Source organism: Anser brachyrhynchus, assembly GCF_964034855.1.
Source record: "Anser brachyrhynchus genome assembly, chromosome: 8".
NCBI lineage: Eukaryota > Metazoa > Chordata > Aves > Anseriformes > Anatidae > Anser > Anser brachyrhynchus.
In genome coordinates this window covers 26,375,660-26,394,680 of record NC_137702.1, presented here as the reverse complement: position 1 = coordinate 26,394,680, position 19,021 = coordinate 26,375,660, and the positions used below count along the sequence as shown (strand labels likewise).

The 19,021-nt window shown below is 35.5% G+C and overlaps 1 protein-coding gene across 12 annotated transcripts in view; it reads right to left on the bottom strand.

The window, feature by feature from the left end:
* Positions 1-1,940: 1,940 nt before the first annotated feature.
* Positions 1,941-19,021, bottom strand: part of PTPRC (protein tyrosine phosphatase receptor type C) — a 71,023-nt gene continuing 53,942 nt past the window's right edge. For all 12 annotated transcript variants that reach the window (XM_080601746.1, XM_080601751.1, XM_080601742.1 and 9 more), the window contains 19 exons: positions 18,000-18,060; positions 16,563-16,671; positions 15,318-15,349; positions 14,052-14,167; positions 13,430-13,520; positions 13,258-13,334; positions 12,990-13,026; positions 12,465-12,562; positions 11,994-12,119; positions 9,977-10,134; positions 9,358-9,493; positions 8,509-8,658; positions 7,947-8,037; positions 6,815-6,948; positions 5,834-5,968; positions 5,384-5,506; positions 4,780-4,958; positions 3,979-4,114; positions 1,941-3,205 (listed from right to left, as the gene is read on the bottom strand). In XM_080601746.1, the coding sequence (XP_080457872.1) occupies positions 2,933-3,205; positions 3,979-4,114; positions 4,780-4,958; positions 5,384-5,506; positions 5,834-5,968; positions 6,815-6,948; positions 7,947-8,037; positions 8,509-8,658; positions 9,358-9,493; positions 9,977-10,134; positions 11,994-12,119; positions 12,465-12,562; positions 12,990-13,026; positions 13,258-13,334; positions 13,430-13,520; positions 14,052-14,167; positions 15,318-15,349; positions 16,563-16,671; positions 18,000-18,060 (2,262 nt within the window). In that variant the 3' untranslated portion in view covers positions 1,941-2,932. The remainder of the gene's footprint in view (positions 3,206-3,978; positions 4,115-4,779; positions 4,959-5,383; positions 5,507-5,833; positions 5,969-6,814; positions 6,949-7,946; positions 8,038-8,508; positions 8,659-9,357; positions 9,494-9,976; positions 10,135-11,993; positions 12,120-12,464; positions 12,563-12,989; positions 13,027-13,257; positions 13,335-13,429; positions 13,521-14,051; positions 14,168-15,317; positions 15,350-16,562; positions 16,672-17,999; positions 18,061-19,021) is intronic.

Genomic DNA, 19,021 nt, shown 5'->3' with positions numbered 1-19,021 from the left:
CCAAAACCAAAACTGTGATACTGACTGCGAAAATTGGTCCAAAGTAAATTTCCTGTTTCTTTTTTGCCTCTGTGTTGTACAGTCACACTTTTGGATTCAAAAGACAACCTGGCTGTAAATGGTTATATGCCTGTTCCTTTGAAAAAGGTTTATTATTTTAATTTCACAAATTTCAGATTCAATGTATTGCTGATGCTGAAAATTCTGAGTCTGAGGACACAGCTATTTAATAAACCCCCATTTTTCACTAAGGTTGAAAAAAATAAGACTTATTTACAGTAACTTACTGTATTGCTGTAGAATTCCTTTTTGTCCCTAGCAAGGAGATATTTTAAATTAAATTTCTTTAATAATTTTGCAGTTGTCATATTCCTTTCATTTGCATTGAAAAGAAAGATCAACTAATAAAACTTTTGTATAAAGTTTTTCATTTATACCTTGCTGTACGTTTATGATGTACTGGGTCCCATTCTTCTTATGAAGCCTTACATTTTTCTGACCACCGCAGCCTGGACCAGTCCCATGCTCAGTGGGCTGGACATTTTTATGTTGCATAACATTCACGTCAAGAATCATGATATGGCTGATATTCATAACATACTCTCTCTGCAAAAGATATTAATATTACTACCTTTCACTACAGAGTGCAAGAAATTTATAAAAATATAAAAAAAAAGAGAAAAAACACAAGGTTCATCCCCAGCTGTATTTACCTGACCAAGAAAGACCTTGTGAAGGCTCTGAGACCCTTCCTCTCTCCACATCTTCCTACACCTGACTCCACTAACTCATTAGCATTCTTCCACTTTTCTACTGGTTTCTGTCCAGTAAATTGTGGCAGAAATCCAATCCCTTTGGTCACATTAGGCCTTGATTAACCGAATTTGTCTCCCAGATGACCTGTTGCTTAAACTCACCCATTGCTTAGCTCTTTCTATCCTGGATTTCGGATTATAAAATACTTTTGAACAACAGCTAACTCTTAGCTTGAGGCTGTGGTTACCAGTCTTTTTTCAGTTTAGCTCTACTTGAGAAAGTCAGCAAAGTTTTGTATCTTACTTGGCATGTTTGTTGCTCAGTTTCTAGGCTATGCCAGGTATCCGGCCTGCTTACAATGTTGTTCTTGCCTTAACAAAGCCAGAGCAGTTTCTTAGCAGATTATTTGCTTGGGCTTTGTGCCTCACCTGTGATGTGCTTCATTGTGTTCCTGGGAGACATAAAAATACAACCACGGATTACCCACATGAATACAGAGCATCCCAGCATAATGACACTCTTCTACAGATTCTGTCACCACCTTTTGGATTTTTGAAACTCAAATGACAATAAAAAAGGAAAAAAAAGGCAGCCTGATGTATACATAGCAAGTTCCTAGAAGTAATCAGAACTTCTAAAACGTATTAAAGCAGACTCCCTCAATTGTCACATTGGGATTGTATGAAGAGTTATTTTATATATATATATATATATATATATACACACACATATATATACATATATATATATGTGAGTGTTTGCTGCCACTTACTCAAGTAAGACTACCAAGGTGCAGTACTTAACTGATAATTGTGAATTAATTATTTGATCTCAATTAGCTGCAAAATTAAATTAATGTTTTAACTGTGACCATATAAGTTTTTTACATAGCTCTCTAAGTATTTTCAATTTTGTTTTGTAAGGAGAAATTAGGAGCGTGCAGTGATAAGTGGAGGGGCACTAAGTCTGTTGAGTAACTGTTTCTTTAATGACTTCAAGCAAGAGAAAAATGGCTTTGTTCACCTGTAATGAGAGAATCATAACACTTACCTGGATTCATACACAGTATTATAAGAATTTCCTGCTGAAATTTGTATTTTTTATCCATATATTGGACTGCACAAAATTTTGTGCATTTAGAAGAAATGACCAGTTTACAGACTGTTAGAACAATTTCCACCTTGTTAACTATTAATTAATCTTTTTATTTGTTTTAAAAACAGTAGGCTAAAATTCAGCAAGAAACAGTAGAAGTATCACAACTATAACATACAAAATCTCTTAATTAAAAAAAAAAATCTTTGTACTAGTTGAAATCTACACAGTTTGGAGAAAAGCATCTACTCTGAAAACAAGTCATATGCATTCATGGAAGTAGTCTCTTTAAATTACAGGATATAAGCATACAAAATAAATGTGCAAGCACACAGTATTTCAAGCTCTAAGAATAAACAGAACATGTTTTCTGTCAGAACTGTAATCATTCAAATCTCCAAACTTTCTGCTTTGAATCTAATATTGAAATCTCAGATGAATATATATGGAGTAACAAGGACATCTTGAGGCAAGTTAGAAAAATGCAAAACTTCTATTCCACATTGATTTGGGAGGATTTACTGAAAATCTGATCCTTGGAATTAGCACACAGTGTAAACAATAAGCTCTTGAAGTTGTTTGGCAAAGTCCCATAAATTCCACTTATTAAAAGTGCTTGGTCAGCACTCCTGAAGTGATCGAACATATGCTTACCAATTAGAGTACTTGCTAATAGTTTTGAAGACAGGCCCGTTTTAGCAATACACTAGTCTTGCTGTGTTGATTTGTTTTCCTCCTTGTTACAGAAGAAAAAAATAAAATAAACACTTCCCACTGCTCAACATAAGAACATAGTATTATAGTATTACACTGTACATATTTTTTAAATGAAAAGCATAAAAACAGTGAAAAGTTTTGGAAGAATTAAATGCAAATCTACACAAAAAAATGAACTTTCACAGTTCTTTGTCACTCTCTACAAGTTTCAAGTATTCCGTTAAATTTGTAACTTTGAAAATCTGATATAAAAATAGATGTCTTCCAAAAAGGTATGAAGAGGGGAAAAAAAATCATATACTTCTTATTTTGGTTAAGATTTTTTTCACATGAAAATGCACTGTTTATTTTTTAGCAAAAAAATCTAAGTTAAAACTGGAGTTGTGGGGCCATTTGTTGAGCTTTCTGTTCCCTTAGTAGTATCTGCAGCCTTAGAATCCTCACAAACTTCAGAAGCCCCATTTTCCTCTGGTATTGATGGGGTAAGATCAATAGTGATCAAATCAGTTTCCTGATCTTTTTTTTCTACTTCATTGCAAAATTCAACTTTATCTTCCTGCTGGCTGTTCTTCTTTATTTGTCCATTCTGTGCAGGGTAGATACTGGCAATGGTGTCATACAGAAATTGGTAATGTTCCTTAAATATAAAGAGAAGAGGTTAGTATGAATGGAACACACAGAGCCCACAAATAAGCCCATTCATTCTTTCTTTTCTTGAATTTTAGAAACATAGTGCACAATTGAACATGGAGGACCACATATGGAGCAGCTTCCGCAGTTTTTGGCATACAGGATAGTGGTTCTATGGTTTATTCTGATTTCATGTGTATATAATGTCTCTGTAGCTGCTTCTATCAGATGCTCCAAGTTGAGTCACTCAGTACCCTCTTGGTTCACAAGGCAAAGTCCCCCAGATATGTTTTTCAGAGTACCTAAATTGTAAACAACATTTATCACAAGGACTCTGGGAGAGTTATCTTATATCTTATCTTAAACCAAACCTGGTTTGTTTTTTTAGTAAATAAAAAGTGTATGCCACAGAGACACAAATTCTCTGGAGTGACTTAAAAAAAGTTGATGGCTCATAACCTGTGAAATTAAGTTTGCCTCCTAACCCAGGGTGCTGTGCACACGTCTCTAAACCAACTGTAGAAACACCAATTTATGCAATTTGTAATTGTACAATGTGCAACCTTCCACTAGGTGTTATAGCATTACAGCTCTGGATATCTCACAGACTTCTTTATTCTTATCAGTAATGCCAATTCCCAAGTAGTGATTAGTGGCTGTGAATGTCTTGATTATAATGAGTATTCACTATGCAGAAACGATGCATAACATCATAAGGATATTTGTGACTGTGATAAGCAATCTTGTGATTTGTCCTGGTAAGTCACAGGATTTACTTACAAAGGTGGAGACCACTCCCAGCCTGGTGCGACGGAGAGCTTTTACTACTTGGAAAACATCTATTACTTCTTCTGTTTCTGCACTTTCCAAGAGTGTCATTAAAGCACAAAATACACCAGTCTGCTGCGATCCATCACTAGAAGAAAACACACCTTTTTAAAATGTATAATCAGCAAGACTTCTCATTAAACATTAGCTTAATTCAAAGTCTATATAATGAATTACATTTTCAAAACATTTCTTACTGGACAGAAATTGTTACAATTAAGAATATCTGTAGGACACACACAAGACAGTTTATCTAGATTCCATTTGGAACTCATTTGAACACTTAACAGATAAGAGAGAAATTAGAAGTTTCAGTCTTAAAATCTTAGCAATCATTATCAGGATTATCTTCTCTTTAAAACGGTATGCAAGGCAATTCCTGGAAATGATCCTAAAAAAGTGGGCTTATACACTGGGTTGCACTAAAAGCTCTTCTGGGTCCTCATTAGTAATACATTACAAGAACTCTCTGAGCTAGCATTTCTTCTCAAAATACATGTACCAGGCAAAAGCACCCAGCTCTAACCGCCTACTCCACATCCATATGGGCTGAAGAGAATTGCACTCACCTTTCAGCACTATAGTCAAAAAGGTCAGTTCTGAGCATTTTGAGGAATTTTATACAGAGAGCTGAGTGTCTCCCACAAGCCCTGCCATGGCTTGTGGGAAAAGGTGGGTATCACAAAATTGTGATTATTAAGTATATCCAGAACTTAGAGCCAGGTTACAGAGCGTGCTGCATTTTAGACCCACCGGCAGTGGACGACGAGTGGGACACTGCGGTTGTTCCTGTTGTCCTCAGAGGCTGGTCTGGTTGGGATTTTTTGTTTAAGGTTTAGAATCATGCTGACTAAATCTTTAGGATCTTCTGGAACATCCAAGCCACTCCACCTGTGATACTGATACTGATACACCTTCTGTGTTTCTTTCCTCTGCAAAACAGCAGTGGAGTCATAGTTAAAGTTCAGGCTAAAATTAAAGATACATGTAGAACACCCATTGCAACTATTTTACAAAAGAAAGCTTTTATCCCTGGGGAACTATATTGTGATCTGAGTTCTGCCTTTGTGCAAATATGAGCTAGGCAGAGGTCTAAGCACTGCTTAAAGTACAAAAGAGAGCTGACCTCCTGAGACTACACTACTACCATCTCAGCAATTCACTAAGTGGTAAATTTTAGCCAGTTTGTAACATTTATCATGATTAACTGCTGGTCTTGAAGAGGAAAATACTTCAGTTTTTTAGCACAGGAGGTACGTGTGTTTGGAACTGTCCCTCCCCTCTTTCTTTGTGCTAAGTTTATAATTAGAAGAACTAGTGTAAAACTTCCTTTCATAATTTGCAAAGAAACTTTTACCTTCAGATGTGTAACATCAAATGCTCGTATCGTATAGCTAGGACAACAGTTGACATCCGTCATTTGAACTTCTATGCTATCATATGTTTGTTTGCCTTCTCCCCAGTACTGTGCACAGTGTTCCTAAAATAGATAAAAGTACATGTCAGTGCTTACCATTCAAACTTCCTTTTAGTTTATCTTCCACATGCACTTACAGAACATGTTCACTTCAAAGTAGTAGAAGTTTCTCTGTATTTTTAAATATAGCATCAAACAACACTTTCCCTCAAAAATTAATTAGAAGGCAAATTAAGGAGGTAAACAATAGAAAAAAATTATATTGGAAATACAAATTCCTCATCTCATGAAACACACTTAAGTGGAGGAACAGAGTAAGAGAATGAAATTCAGTATTTTCCTTCTATATAGAGGACCCTTAATACATCAGTGTGAAAATGATGCCCTCACCTGATCTCCTTCTTTTAGCTCTGTCAGCATAACAATGACTTTGACTTTTCTTTGGAATACCATCTGCCAGAAGTCAGAGATAGTTTCCTGTAGTGGTCCCTGTGTTGCAATCATGGCTTTTGGACCCCAGTAACCCTATAAAAGAGATTTTAAGTATTTTTTTTTCCTTAAATTCATTTGAAATGTGATTGTCATGCAGCAGAACTCATTGTTATATAAAGAATAGTAAACTAATTATCCATTTGTTCATAGGGAAAATATGCCTATCACAACAGGCAATGAATGATCTTACAGGAATTGTAACAGCCAAATGACATTAAACTCCCAGTATCACTTCCAAAGTATTACTTCCAGACTGACAACAAGATATACTCATGCTATGGTGAGACCTGCCATTATCTACAAAGCATATTTTTTCAGAGCTAAAACAAATATTTAATTCTACACAGTTGTTTAATTTCACCAATGAGAAGTTTAGACTATACTCTAGACTTAGTGCATCAGTCAGTTGACACTGAGCTATCCAAAAGCAAAAATACATTTACTTTTAGTAGTTACTGTAACTGTGTCACATTTTAAAGAATCTAGATAAATCTAATTTACCTAATAATTCCATAACATCTATTATCTAATTAGAAACTGATAACTGCTCTCTTTGGAGGTAAATATGACACCAAAAAATTGATGGCCCAAATTTTTACTAGTACAGTTCTGTATATCTGAATAACTGTACTCACATTTCACTCCCAGAGAAAATATTAATACGGATTGTCTTGTAGTAGTGAAATGTAGAAGATTTTGACTATTAAAATTCTAAATGGATTTGCCAATCAACCATCAGGTCTTCCTCCTCTGTTCAGGTAAACTTATTCTATTTGTGAAGCCAATAAGAGAATGAGTTCAAGCTAGTATATAGTTATCATAGGCAAGCTTTATCTGAAAGCTTGTGAGATGCTTAGAGTGGACCCTCTATCTACATACAGTTATGAAGGAAGCATTGATGTATTTGCTTGATTCTTCACAGTCACTTTCTTCATCTGAAGAATCATCTGAATCATGTTCACCCTCCTTAGTTTGTTCCTCTTCGTTCCTGATTGGCACTCGGTTGAAGTCATCTGCGTGAGATAATGTCACAGTTATGCCACTGCTGCTCATATACAGCATTAGAGGGGGGCTGTCTCCACACCACCATTCTGCTTCCTCCAGGGAATCCCAGCTACTGTTTTTATTGCAGGATGAAGACGGCCACACACATGGTGGCCTGGCTTCCCTTGTGGCTTGGTTGCTTTGCTCTGGGAGAAGAGCAAAGACAAGTTTTTCCAATGACCCTGAACTGTAGCAAATTTCTGAACTTGGTGTTGTGCTACCAAGTATGTTTGTGGCTTCCTAAGCAGTAGAAGGGAGTCAGGGAACTGGTGGCTGATTTTGCAAAACCCTTGCAACACATACTAAGACCCGTTCCCAGGCAGTTGTGTCTTTACTGGGGAAAGGCCAAAGGCATCAGAAAAAAAAAGGATTTGACAGAAGAGGGCTAAGGGTTCCTCCACCTTGGGTAATGTCAAAAGCCAACCTTGAGGTACTCTAGATTTGAGAAAGGCTCCTCCAGATTCCCACCCATCAGACTACTTCCTTCTCTCTCCTAATGCAATTTTTAAGTGAGCCACAGACGTTTTGGGATGCGTTGCATACAAGTACTGAGCAAAGTTTTACCCTATACATAAGACAGTGACCCGCTCTTTGAAACCTAGCGCCTGTGATCCTTCACTAGCTTGTCAGAGACATCAAGTTCTAGTTCTTCATTTTCACCAAAGGAAAGGGCAGTTGGTTTCTGATGTTTTAATGGAGTCTGTAAGCAGAAAAAGTCCAGTCCTTCAATAACAGACTGCAGAATAAAGCCCACTTTATTTGAAATAAACTTAAACACTCCTGAGAATTCACAGTTTAAAAAAAAAATCTTTTTTAAAACACTAAGAGAAGTTTCTAATTTTACAACATTGAGAAAATTAATTAATCGAATACATCTCAGTAAGGTAATTTACTGTCCTTGTTTGTTCAAAATTTAATAGGTTTCCATAATAGATAAAATAACAAAAGGTTCATAGAAAATACTTACATGGAATTGTATTGGCATTCCTATTTTTGCTTTTATTTTCTTCTCGATTCCCAGTGTTCTGTGTCCGCCAGCCTTTGTAGGAAGGCAGTCTCTAAAGAAAGAAATGTGGCATTATGCTTGGAATAAAAATGGTTTCTAGGATCACTGTCTCCTCTGGACACCCATATCTCGTCTTCATCTCCCAGTGCATCACTTCTTACTATAATTCTATAAATTTTGGTCACACTAGATTGGTCTTTTGGTCACACTACTTTGGTCTCACTACATTGTACTACATGTACAATGGCATGGAAAATATGCACGTAGACACAAGTAATCATTTTATGCCCTTAAACTTTATTTAAAATTTTAACATCAAAAGCAAGAATCAAATTTAATTCATTTACAGGATGGTTTTCTTTCATGAAGGTAAAGAAATTGTTTCTGTACCAGAGAAGGAAAATAGCCCAGAAGTGATCTATTTTATTTATATGGTACCTCTTTTTCATGGCTATTGTGCAAGGCACTTTTTAATGTTAATGGGAGTGACAGGTTAATGCACTAGAAGGCAATGCTTATTTACCTGAAATTCTGCCTCCAGCAGAGAAGGATCACTTGGAGGATCTTTTCTTTTCAGATTGTTAAGATAGGAATGCAGTTCTGAGAGACTGATCTCTGTTTCTCCATATTGATTGTATTCCACTAGCGCTTGATGGATAAGGATGTACTGTGACTGGTATTTCCCATTTGAAGGATTTAAAAATGAAGTTATTGATGAGTAAAAAAAATCATAGCACTTTTTAAAACAATTATAAAAAACAACTACTTATATGATGTTATTGGTGGTAATAACAGTAAACATTAACATTATATAGGCATTAAAGTGTTGAAAATCATAGGGGCTTCCAAATTAAATATTTTGGAGCACAGTGTGTTGGATGAAAAGTGTTCTGTAAATAAACATCATATCTTTCAAAAAACATGCAACTCAGATTTGAAAACTTTGATCTGAAAAACATCTAAATAAGTTTAAAACATACATTCCATCAATCCATGACTTTTATTGTACTCTCAACTCAACTGAAAATCCCAGGAGACAGAAAGATTTTTGAATATGAACATTAAGTTTGATTATATAAGTTAACCTTTGTTCGCTTTTATTTATGAAGTGTATGCCAAAAGCTGGATTATCAAATCCAAAATGTTACTGTCTTTTTTCTCTAATGTCTAAACTTAAAAAGCAAAAGTTTCTAAAACTTAAAAATTGTACTGGAAGTTTTTCTCTCTCTTAATATTTTTAGAGCTATATTTTCTATGAAAAACTTCACCTGAATTGTAGGAGTACCCAAGACTGAGCAGAGCACTTCTGAGAAAAACTGATGAAGAACTTAGTGAAAGAGAGTTCCAAGTGAAAGGAATGTTAGCAAGATACCTCTACTTGAACCATGAGGCACCGCTGCCGACGCAGCTTCACAACATAGCCATAAACATCCACTCTGCCTTCTGCATCCAGCCCCTCCAGCATTGCATCAATTCCAATATAGGTTCCAGTGCGTCCAACACCAGCACTGCAAAGCACAAAGGGATTTGGTTATCGAAGGGGAATGGCATCTTCCAGTCCCTCCCTGAGAGGGGGGAAGTCAGTGAGAGAGAGAAAGTGAAAACCCATGAGAAGTGGATAGAAAGGAAATCAAAACAGTTCTTGTAGTGAATTAATTGGCAACACTAAAAATTATAAGTTTGGATTTTTAGCATCTTATAATGAAAATAAGGCCAATATTGTCAAACATGGTGCTTATAGCCAGAATAGCGTGGCATTTACCTGGCTGCTTTTCAGAAGTTTATGTATCCTCAGGTTTAGTTGACTTGAATCAGTCTTCAGGGACTTCAGAAAACAGACCTTTCAATGCCTCTCTAGCTATTTCACTCTTAAGTAATCAAATCACAAAATTTGGGATCAGTATCAAAACTACTAAACTTTCCTAGCTCCCTTTTGTGAATAGTTTCACTTCATTTAACATAATATATATATATCTATATTTAAAATTTACCTGCAATGAACCACTATTGGGCCACTAAAAAAGTTGCTTAGAGCATTAACTCTGCGTCGGAGTTTAAGAAGGAGATGAGGATCCTCGGGAACTCCGTGGTCTGGCCAACTTGTGAACTGAATGTGAGTGACTTCTCTACCAGCTGTCCTTTCTCTTCCCTAGACAAAAAGAAGTATGTTTTTTTGTTTGTTTGTTTGATTGTTTTGTTTTTTTAACATATCTATATATGCAAAGCTAAAATCAAGTGCAGATATACAAAGCAAAAGAAAAATAACGACAACAGTCATCAAATGTTGAAGCAGAAATTTCAAATAGTGTGCTGTCATGTGGTGCTCAATGGTCTCTCAGGTTACAACATTTTTCATATTCCGTTTAAATTAAAAAAGTAGCAGTCAAGAGAGCTGTGAATCAGGAATTCAGAATAACTTATACAGTGAACAAACAGGAGGTTCAAAACATTGTTACAAATACTTTATTCTCAGGCTAGCTTATGATCCAGAGTATAAGATGTCTCCCCACTCTATTCATGAATAATTTGGCTAGTTTATACTCTGCTTGCTTCAAGGGATACTGGCTAGTAATTCTCTCATGTCTCCTAGAAGTACCTTGCTGAGGGTACCACAGATTAAAAATAAAATAAATAAAATTAAACTAACTCAGAATAGAAAAAGGTACAGGAGAACCTATGATTTTCAATGATACTGACTCTCTTTTTTAAGTCACCTGATTAAGGCTTAAACCACGTCTAGGGTTGGGTCTTATTTTCATATGTTGCTGCTAGATTCAAAGAGAAGACACACATTTTGATAATCATCATTATAAAACAAAATGACAAAGACTTCCTATGGCTTTTTTACTGGCCAAGATTCAGTATGGCTACACGGGTATCTCCCCAGTAATTAATCCCCAAATTCTTGCTCAGACTTGAAGTATCCAGGTGTGACACAGTTGTTCATACGGTTATTCACCACTCTTTCAGGAATCATACATCACTATTGCACCAGAACTGTAGAAGTCTCCAATTTCTTAGCAGGGATGACTCTTAAATTCCACAACCATTTTCAGTTTTATCTGTATTAATACGATGTCAGCCAGAGAGCAGACATCTCTAAAATATTAGTCCTCAGCCTGCAGCAATCTTTCCCTTCTGCTATTAGATTTTTTTAGTCACAGAGCAGTGTCTTTAACAGTTAATTCTTAACATCATCATATTCTCACTGTCTTCACACAGAGTTGCAATTTTGGCATTATTGAAATGCAATGAGACAGCAGAGTAGGAATTCCCAGCTGTAATCATGGATCAAGATGGGTGGAGTCTGTTGCTTGAGTATTTTGCTGAAGATCTGTGATTTATATTCCACTTCCCCATACTGGAATATATTTGCAAAGGGTATTAGAGGAGCATTTAGCCTTAGATGGCAAATTTTCTTCTCAATTACAAATAGAGCAACTAATATGATTTCAGATGTATAAAAAAGATTGGTTAACCAGCCTTAGTGACTTTTCACATAGCCAAATGGTAATCTTAAAATGCTTATGTTTATAAATGCACTTGAGATTACCAGAATTTGTACACTGTACAACTGCACAACTATTATGAAGTAGATAATAGTGGTCTGCGAGTCACATTACTTTTACTCATAAAAGACAATGCTGAGATACATATAAACCAGATAAATTTCTGGATTAGAAACAAGCTAAATATCTAATGAAAACACACAACATTAAGTTTTCCATACTTAGTATATTGTGTCCTCTTAAAAAGTAGATTCCAGAGTACTAGGGAAAATACATTTTTAAGTTGGGAAATGCATGTCTAACTCATATTTTCTGTAACGAATAACACCTACATGTGGCAAGTCTTTATTTAAACCAAATATTGCTTGGGAAAAACCAGCAGGCATCTTCCAATGACAGCTGACTCTTCTCACGCTTTAAAAGAATTTTTTAACAAAACCTACAGACTCCAAATACACATTCCAACTCCAGTCAGTCTTACACTCCTGAGTCAACTTACCTTTGTGATATGTAGTTTCTGAATTATATAGTCTGGACACATTTTACTTTCGTTGATCTTCACAATAATGTCCCCATATGTTGCAGAGCCGTTCTCCATTGATGGCCAGTACTGGGCACATTTGTTCTACAAAGACATGAAGTTAACTGGTGAGCAAACATGACAGCAAAGTGGCAGACAGTAGAGAGCTAGAAGGAAGTCTGATTTTAAATAGACAGCAACTTAGTATAGTTTTCCAGTTTCTCATAGGTCTTGTCCTCTCCTGAAAAGGTGGTCACTACTTAGGACATCACTGCCAAATAATTCCAAATATCCATGGAATTTAACTTGTAACATAAAGCGACAATACTATACAATAGGTGCACAGCAACCCGTTCTGTTCCACAAAAAGAATCCACAAAAGAATGGATGGATGGATGGATGGATGGATGGATGGATGGATGGATGGATGGATGGATGGGTATTTCTCACCCTGTTTCCTTCCTCACAGCAAGTAACCATGACAATAATTGTTGCCTTCTGCTCCCAGATCATTCTCCAGAAATCATCCGTGGTTTCGTCCTTGGGGCCTGGCAGGAGATATATTAAGGGATTTTTTCAGAAAGAGTACAGCTACACTAAAGCTGCCTTGTTGATATGTTTAGCCACGCAGTCTGAAAAACTAACCAGAGATCATGCTAATAACAGCCACAGGTTTGCTTTCTTTATGACTGCAGCCATTAGGCTAAAACATTTTAAAAGTTATATATATATATATCTTTAGTACATATCTGTGAAATATGAAAATCCCTTGCATAAAACTACACAGAATCAGACTGTGAAGTACAATTTGTTCATCTTCACAAAATTCCCTAAGTCAAATCTCATTGGCAACTTTTTTCACATTTAATTTCAAAATGTTAGATTTTCAATTTTTCTTTAAATTCACTAATACTTTGTGACTACTTCCTAAGTGGTTGAATGAAAAAAACAGATTCTTTTAAGTTCAGAAATTACCTTGTGCAGCAATATATTTTCTTGGTTCTTTGAAGCCCTGTAAAAATGTACAACATTATTCAACTTTTAAAAAGAAAATACGAACATTTTAAAAAGATTTGCAAATTTAGGAATCAACTAAATATGCAACACTCCAATAATATCAAATACATTACAAAGACTGAAAAAACTCAAATGGAAATCCTCAGAGTGTCTCATACACGAAATGTGCAGATTACAGGGTTTCTTCAATAGAGCCTATGAGGTTTTATAAGTAGAAATCACTCACATCAATATGACTTGCATTGATATAGTCTGATCCTGGATCTCCTGGTATCTCAGAGAGCTCAACACGGTTATGGTCATCTGTTTAAAGTATTTAAACAAAATAATTATATTGTCTCGAGGCACTGAGACAACAAATATTTATAGAACATGCAAAAACTGTAACAAATACTCACATGGAAGGATATCAATGTAACGGTTTTTGTTCTGATTATGGCTTTTTTTGGCCTCCCTTATTGAAAATTTAGTGAAAATTCTAGGAATACTCTGTAAAATACAGTGTTTATTTAATTAGTAATCATGTAATTAAAAGAGCTACTTACAATCAAATATATATGAAAGAAATTTGCTACTAAGAATCTGGAAGATAACTTTCATACAGTACTATTTCATATACTTCTTCTATTTAAAATAAATGAAAAGTATTCTCCCTTAATTATATATCTCCACAATTATATATTATTTATATCCCCATGCCTATTTGAAAGAGTGACTAGTGAAATAGTGAAAGAGACTATAGAAAGTTAACCTCAAAAAGTACTTTTGAACCACTCCAGAAAGAAAAATAAATTAAAAAAAAAAAAAAAAAGTATTTTCATTGGATCATAAGAACTTGGTAGCAAAATTAGCTGAAGCCGTATTTGACCTCAGATAAGAATTCACTCAATTTTCTAGATTCTTTGTTATTTATTTATAACTAGTGCATATCTAGTGCATATACTTTAGACATGCTCCTGAACAGAATTTTTCCAACCACCTGGCTACAAATCTGTGGTATATTTTGAGCCAACGACAAACCTGAAATTCATCCAAGAAAAGTCTTCCTTCATCAGCAATCTTCCTCTTATATGTCTCCAACAATTTCTCAGAAGGTATTGGCTCTATGTTCAGAAGCTGTCTTTCATCATCTTTAACTGTGTAAATATGTTGAACATTTATTTTTACTGTTTTTTAAAATGTAAACTACATGTCAGTAATGTAATGTGCTTCTCAAATTGTCAGTTAAATTAACAAAAGGATGAACCCGGTTATTTCAACTGAGTATATTTATTTTTCAAAAACTGTTGTTCCCCAGACAATCTACAAGCAAACAGGTCCTGGGAATAACAGACCTTGTTCAGCTGTGGAACTGTGGATGCATCAGGAGGAGGCCATATGCAGGGACTTTGCATGAACAGCACTTTTGCACAAAGTGGCAATTGTCATACTTGGGTCACAGCAACAGACAGCCCAAACACCCACAATAATTACGGGGGTGTACTTTAGTTCTAATCATTTCCTGGCAATGTTTAAATGGATTACTATACAAACAACCTGCTTAACATTTATTTTGAAATATAACAATAAATGTTGCCTACTTTTCCTAATTTTCTCCAACTTATTCTGACTTGTAATAATCTGTACTATCTTTAATAATAATGACTGAACAAGGCTTAACATCTCTAACTGGACATCTGTTGAATTTTCAGTTCCATTTAAAAGATTGTTTAAAGAATTATGCGTATCTGAGCAAATGGATTTGGATATCAACACAATATTACTTCCAATTTAATGTAATTAATTTTTGTGGGCTTGAATGTAAGAAAAGATGTTTTCTTGAAGTTTTCTGGTGTTGACTTAATCAGTTTGTCTTCATAAGCTTTGAAATCCTGTACAAAAAGCTACACATTATGCTTAGTTTCAGTCTTTGGAATTCGAAAGCCTTCAAAATTTTACAGTGATAAAGTACTGCTTTGTGTTAAAATTTTTGGTTTTAAGAAGGTATAGGGAAACAGGAAATTTGGGGTAACATTTTTTTTTTTTAATGAAATAATATCAGGTTTTCAAACTGGTAAACTTTCAGTTCATTTAAGTATAAATACTTCCAGAATATATTTGAAGTTCAATATTTCAATATGTAGAGAAATACTGAATGTGTGTTTTGTTTGTTTGTTTTTCTCTAAAGTAGGTTTTATCATGTCAATATCTGTAATCTACATATAAAACCTAGAATGTAAACGATCCAAAAGTGGCAGTAAGACGTGACTAATCTTATTTCCACCTGCTAAATATATAGATACTCACCTCCTACAAGGCTGATGTCTTCAGAAGAATTGCTGTAAAAAACCAAAAGCATCTGTAAAAGCTTTGACTAGTAAGACGTATCTGATAATGAGTTAAATACAGTTTCATTTATGAACAAGACTGTTCAGTAAACAGACAGCATTACAAGCTCTTTGTGAAATAAAAATGACACAGCTAGGACTTACAGACCCTGTACAGAGGAGCTTGGGATCCCTGCCCTACAATGAGCACTATCACAGGGGAGAAACAAGGGAGCTGCATCAAAGAATCTTACTGCTTGCGTAATTTTCATAGAATCATATCATAGAATGGCTTGGGTCAGAAGGGACCTTGAAGACTGCCTAGTTCCAAACCCTCTGCCATGGGCAGGGATGCCGCCCACTAGTTCTGGTTGCCTCATCCAACCTGGCTTTGAACACTTGCCTGTGGATGGGGCACCCACAACTTCTCTGGGAAGCCTGTTTCAGTGCCTCACCACCCTCTGAGTGAGAATTTCCTCCTAACATCTAATCTAAATCTTTTAGTTTAAAACCATTGCCCCTTGTCCTATCATCATCTGCCCAAGCAAAATTTGCTCTCCATCTTTTTTTATAAGTCCCCTTTAAGTATTGAAAAGCTGCAAAGAGGTCTCCCCAGAGCTTTCTCTTCAGGCTGAACAGCCCCAGCTCTCTCAGCCTTTCTTCATAGGAGAGGTGCTCCAGGCCTCTGATCATCTTTGTGGCCCTCCTCTGGACCTGCTCTAACAGCCCCACATCCTTCTTGTGCTGGGGGCCCCAGACCTGGAAGCAGCACTGCAAATGGGACCTCACAAGGGCAGAGTGGAGGGAGACAATCACCTTTCTACACCTGCTGGCCACTTTGTTTTGTGTGTATTGTTTTTAATACTTTTGACTTACTTTATGAAGGAAAGGTTTTGCAGATACTTGTGAATATTTTTTCACAGAAGTAGTAACAAAGCATATTGTTCTGGCAGAATAAATCTTCTGTGGCCTGAAAAAAGGTACACTAGAGAGATTTTAAATCTCGTTCATCATATTTGCATTGCCAGACAAACCACCAAGAGCGATTTTGAGTGGGTTTTTTTTTTTTTGAAAGGATGAAGAGATGAAAGGATGTCTTTTCCACGTATTAGTGAAATACGAAACTTCCTAACACTTTTGCACTACCTGTTGTGAAATATCATTGAAAAAATAAAAAATAAAAAATAACATTTTTATAAGGAATGGAGAGAAATATGAAGCTTACCTAAGCTTTTTTTGGTGAAGGTCATAGATTTTATACAGAACCAATAGCAAAGCAATTGATGTCACAACGATCAAGAACACCAAGAATATGATCAGGGCCCTAGAGTTATCTAGGGACAGGAAAAGGAAAAAAAATATATTATTTTTTAAATAAATAATTAAGAGCATAAAAACTTTACTTTTTTTTCTCTTTGCTTTTAAAAAATCTCTGTACAGAACCATCCTTGATTTTTTGTTTGTTTTTTTTTTTTTTGATAAAAAGAACTAAGCAATTATCTTTAAATATTGAATTTAGGTTTGTTATTTAAAAGTTAAAAAATGTCAGGCTCACTGACAAGGAGAGAACTTTTTCATTAAGAAAACTTTCACTTAAGTTCTTCATGTCCACCTGTCGAGATGCTACTTCTCACTCACTGGCCTGGCATTGACATGGTCTGTGTGAGCTGTACATGTGAGCAGGGGAGCTGCCAGCTGCTCCTGGTTTTCAAGGCTGTCGCACTGTGTGACAGAGGGAATGCGGTGTCTCATCCCCAGCCCCAGGAGCTCAGCCAAGAAGTGCAGCCTGCCCAGCTGCAGGACTGAATTATCCTGTAATCAGTTACTCATTATATGAAATAATATGTGAAGTTTTGTGTATTTGGTCAGAAAAAGATCTGTTCCTAAATTAATTTCTTAATTTACCTCTTTTTAATCTTTTTTTTTTTTTCTGTCAGCTCTTGCCAGTGCTACAAGGACATTTCAGTAACATATTCTTTAAACAAAAATGTCTTTTATCAAATTTCTTTAACTCAGCTGTCATTTTGAATTGAGTTCAAAACAGGCCTTCTCATTTGGGAGCATCAATGACAGGTTCCCTGTGACCCTTACTGTTGATTAGACACCAATGGCAGATGTGAAAGTAAAGTTCCCAAAAAGATGCAATGGAAAAAGCCTTCCAGGTGTATAAGTTACTTGAGATAAGTAATAAATAAAAATCTTATTTATTTCTTTCTCTTGTCTACAATACTTCCCATGTCTACAATACTTGGACTTTCTCATAATTTTTGGCATTGGACACACAAACTCCATGGGAGTGGGGAATCCCTGACAACTCACACATGTTCAGCTCCTGAAACACAGTATCTGAACAGAGGAAAATAATTCTAAAGTGAATAATATAAGTAAGAAGAATGAATTTCTAATCACATTAGAACATTTCCTGAAGAAGCCAGAGCTATGTAGTTGTTCTGAGTCATGTTTGATGACTTGTCAACATCATTCATTACATTAATGCTGAAGGAGGATATTATTTTTTTTTGAATGTAGATTAATTATTAACTATAAAAATAAGCAGATTGGATTTGTATTTAGAAATGATTGTAATAGAATTCACAATCTACACTATTACGCTATACTATGCTAAAGACAAAAAGTAAAAATGCCATATTTATTTACTTACATCTGGTTTTTATACTCCGAATTACTGGGTCTCCTGTATGTTCACCATTAGACACACTGATCTGCATGCAGCAGGTGAGAATAATAACAATGTTAAGATATAGCAAGTAAAAATGCCTGCATAATTTGTTTTCAGAACCAAAGAACTATGGGTCTTTGAAATGCATCCATCTATTTTCAAAGAATAAACCTCACTGCCAGCATGATCTGTTGTCAATCTTCATACAGCCCTTTACAGTGCATCTCATATTTCCACTTACGTTACAGCAAGATCTAGATCCAGAAATATGTGTGTGACTGAATAAAAATGTTAGTGCAAGAGGAGAGACAGTTTACAAAATCAAAATCAGATGCATCTCAACAAAAACAACAAAATCCAACCTATCACAAAGCAAATTTCTCAACTCTGAAAAGTAACCAAATGATATGAAATAGAACATCATTTTATTTGCCTCAACAGTAAATATCTAAATAGCTAACTGAATTGGATATTTCTAACCCACGTTCCTGTACCGGAAATAATTCATTAAAGGTTAGATAATAAATACCAAAGAAAACTTTTAAATAAGCTGCGTTCTTGCAACATTACCTTTTGGGTACTTTAACTGATATTAAAATACTGGCTTTATTTAGATGTGTTCCTATTTTGTATGCTATTTTACATTTAGCCATTCTTTTTCATTTTCTTAATAGAAAGTCTGATTAGATCTAATAGGCAGCTGGACATTTGTGCATCAAAGATTTTACACTTGCTTGTGAAGAAAAATGAATCTTAGGATTAAACGTAAAGATTTAGTACTGAACAGGGGAGAGTACTAGCAGGATTAAATAATTGTGATTTTAAAGTAGTCTCCTGAAGCAAATGAGTAGGAAGGGGAGGAGAATGACTTGCAGTGCCATCATTCGCTGCAGGCTGAGCTCTCTCTGAGCCTATCCCATCCCTGGAAAGAAATCTGGAAGGGCTGTGCCTTCCACCTCTGCTCTAAAAGGCTGATGTGTTCTGGGGGCTGGTGGTTGCTCAGT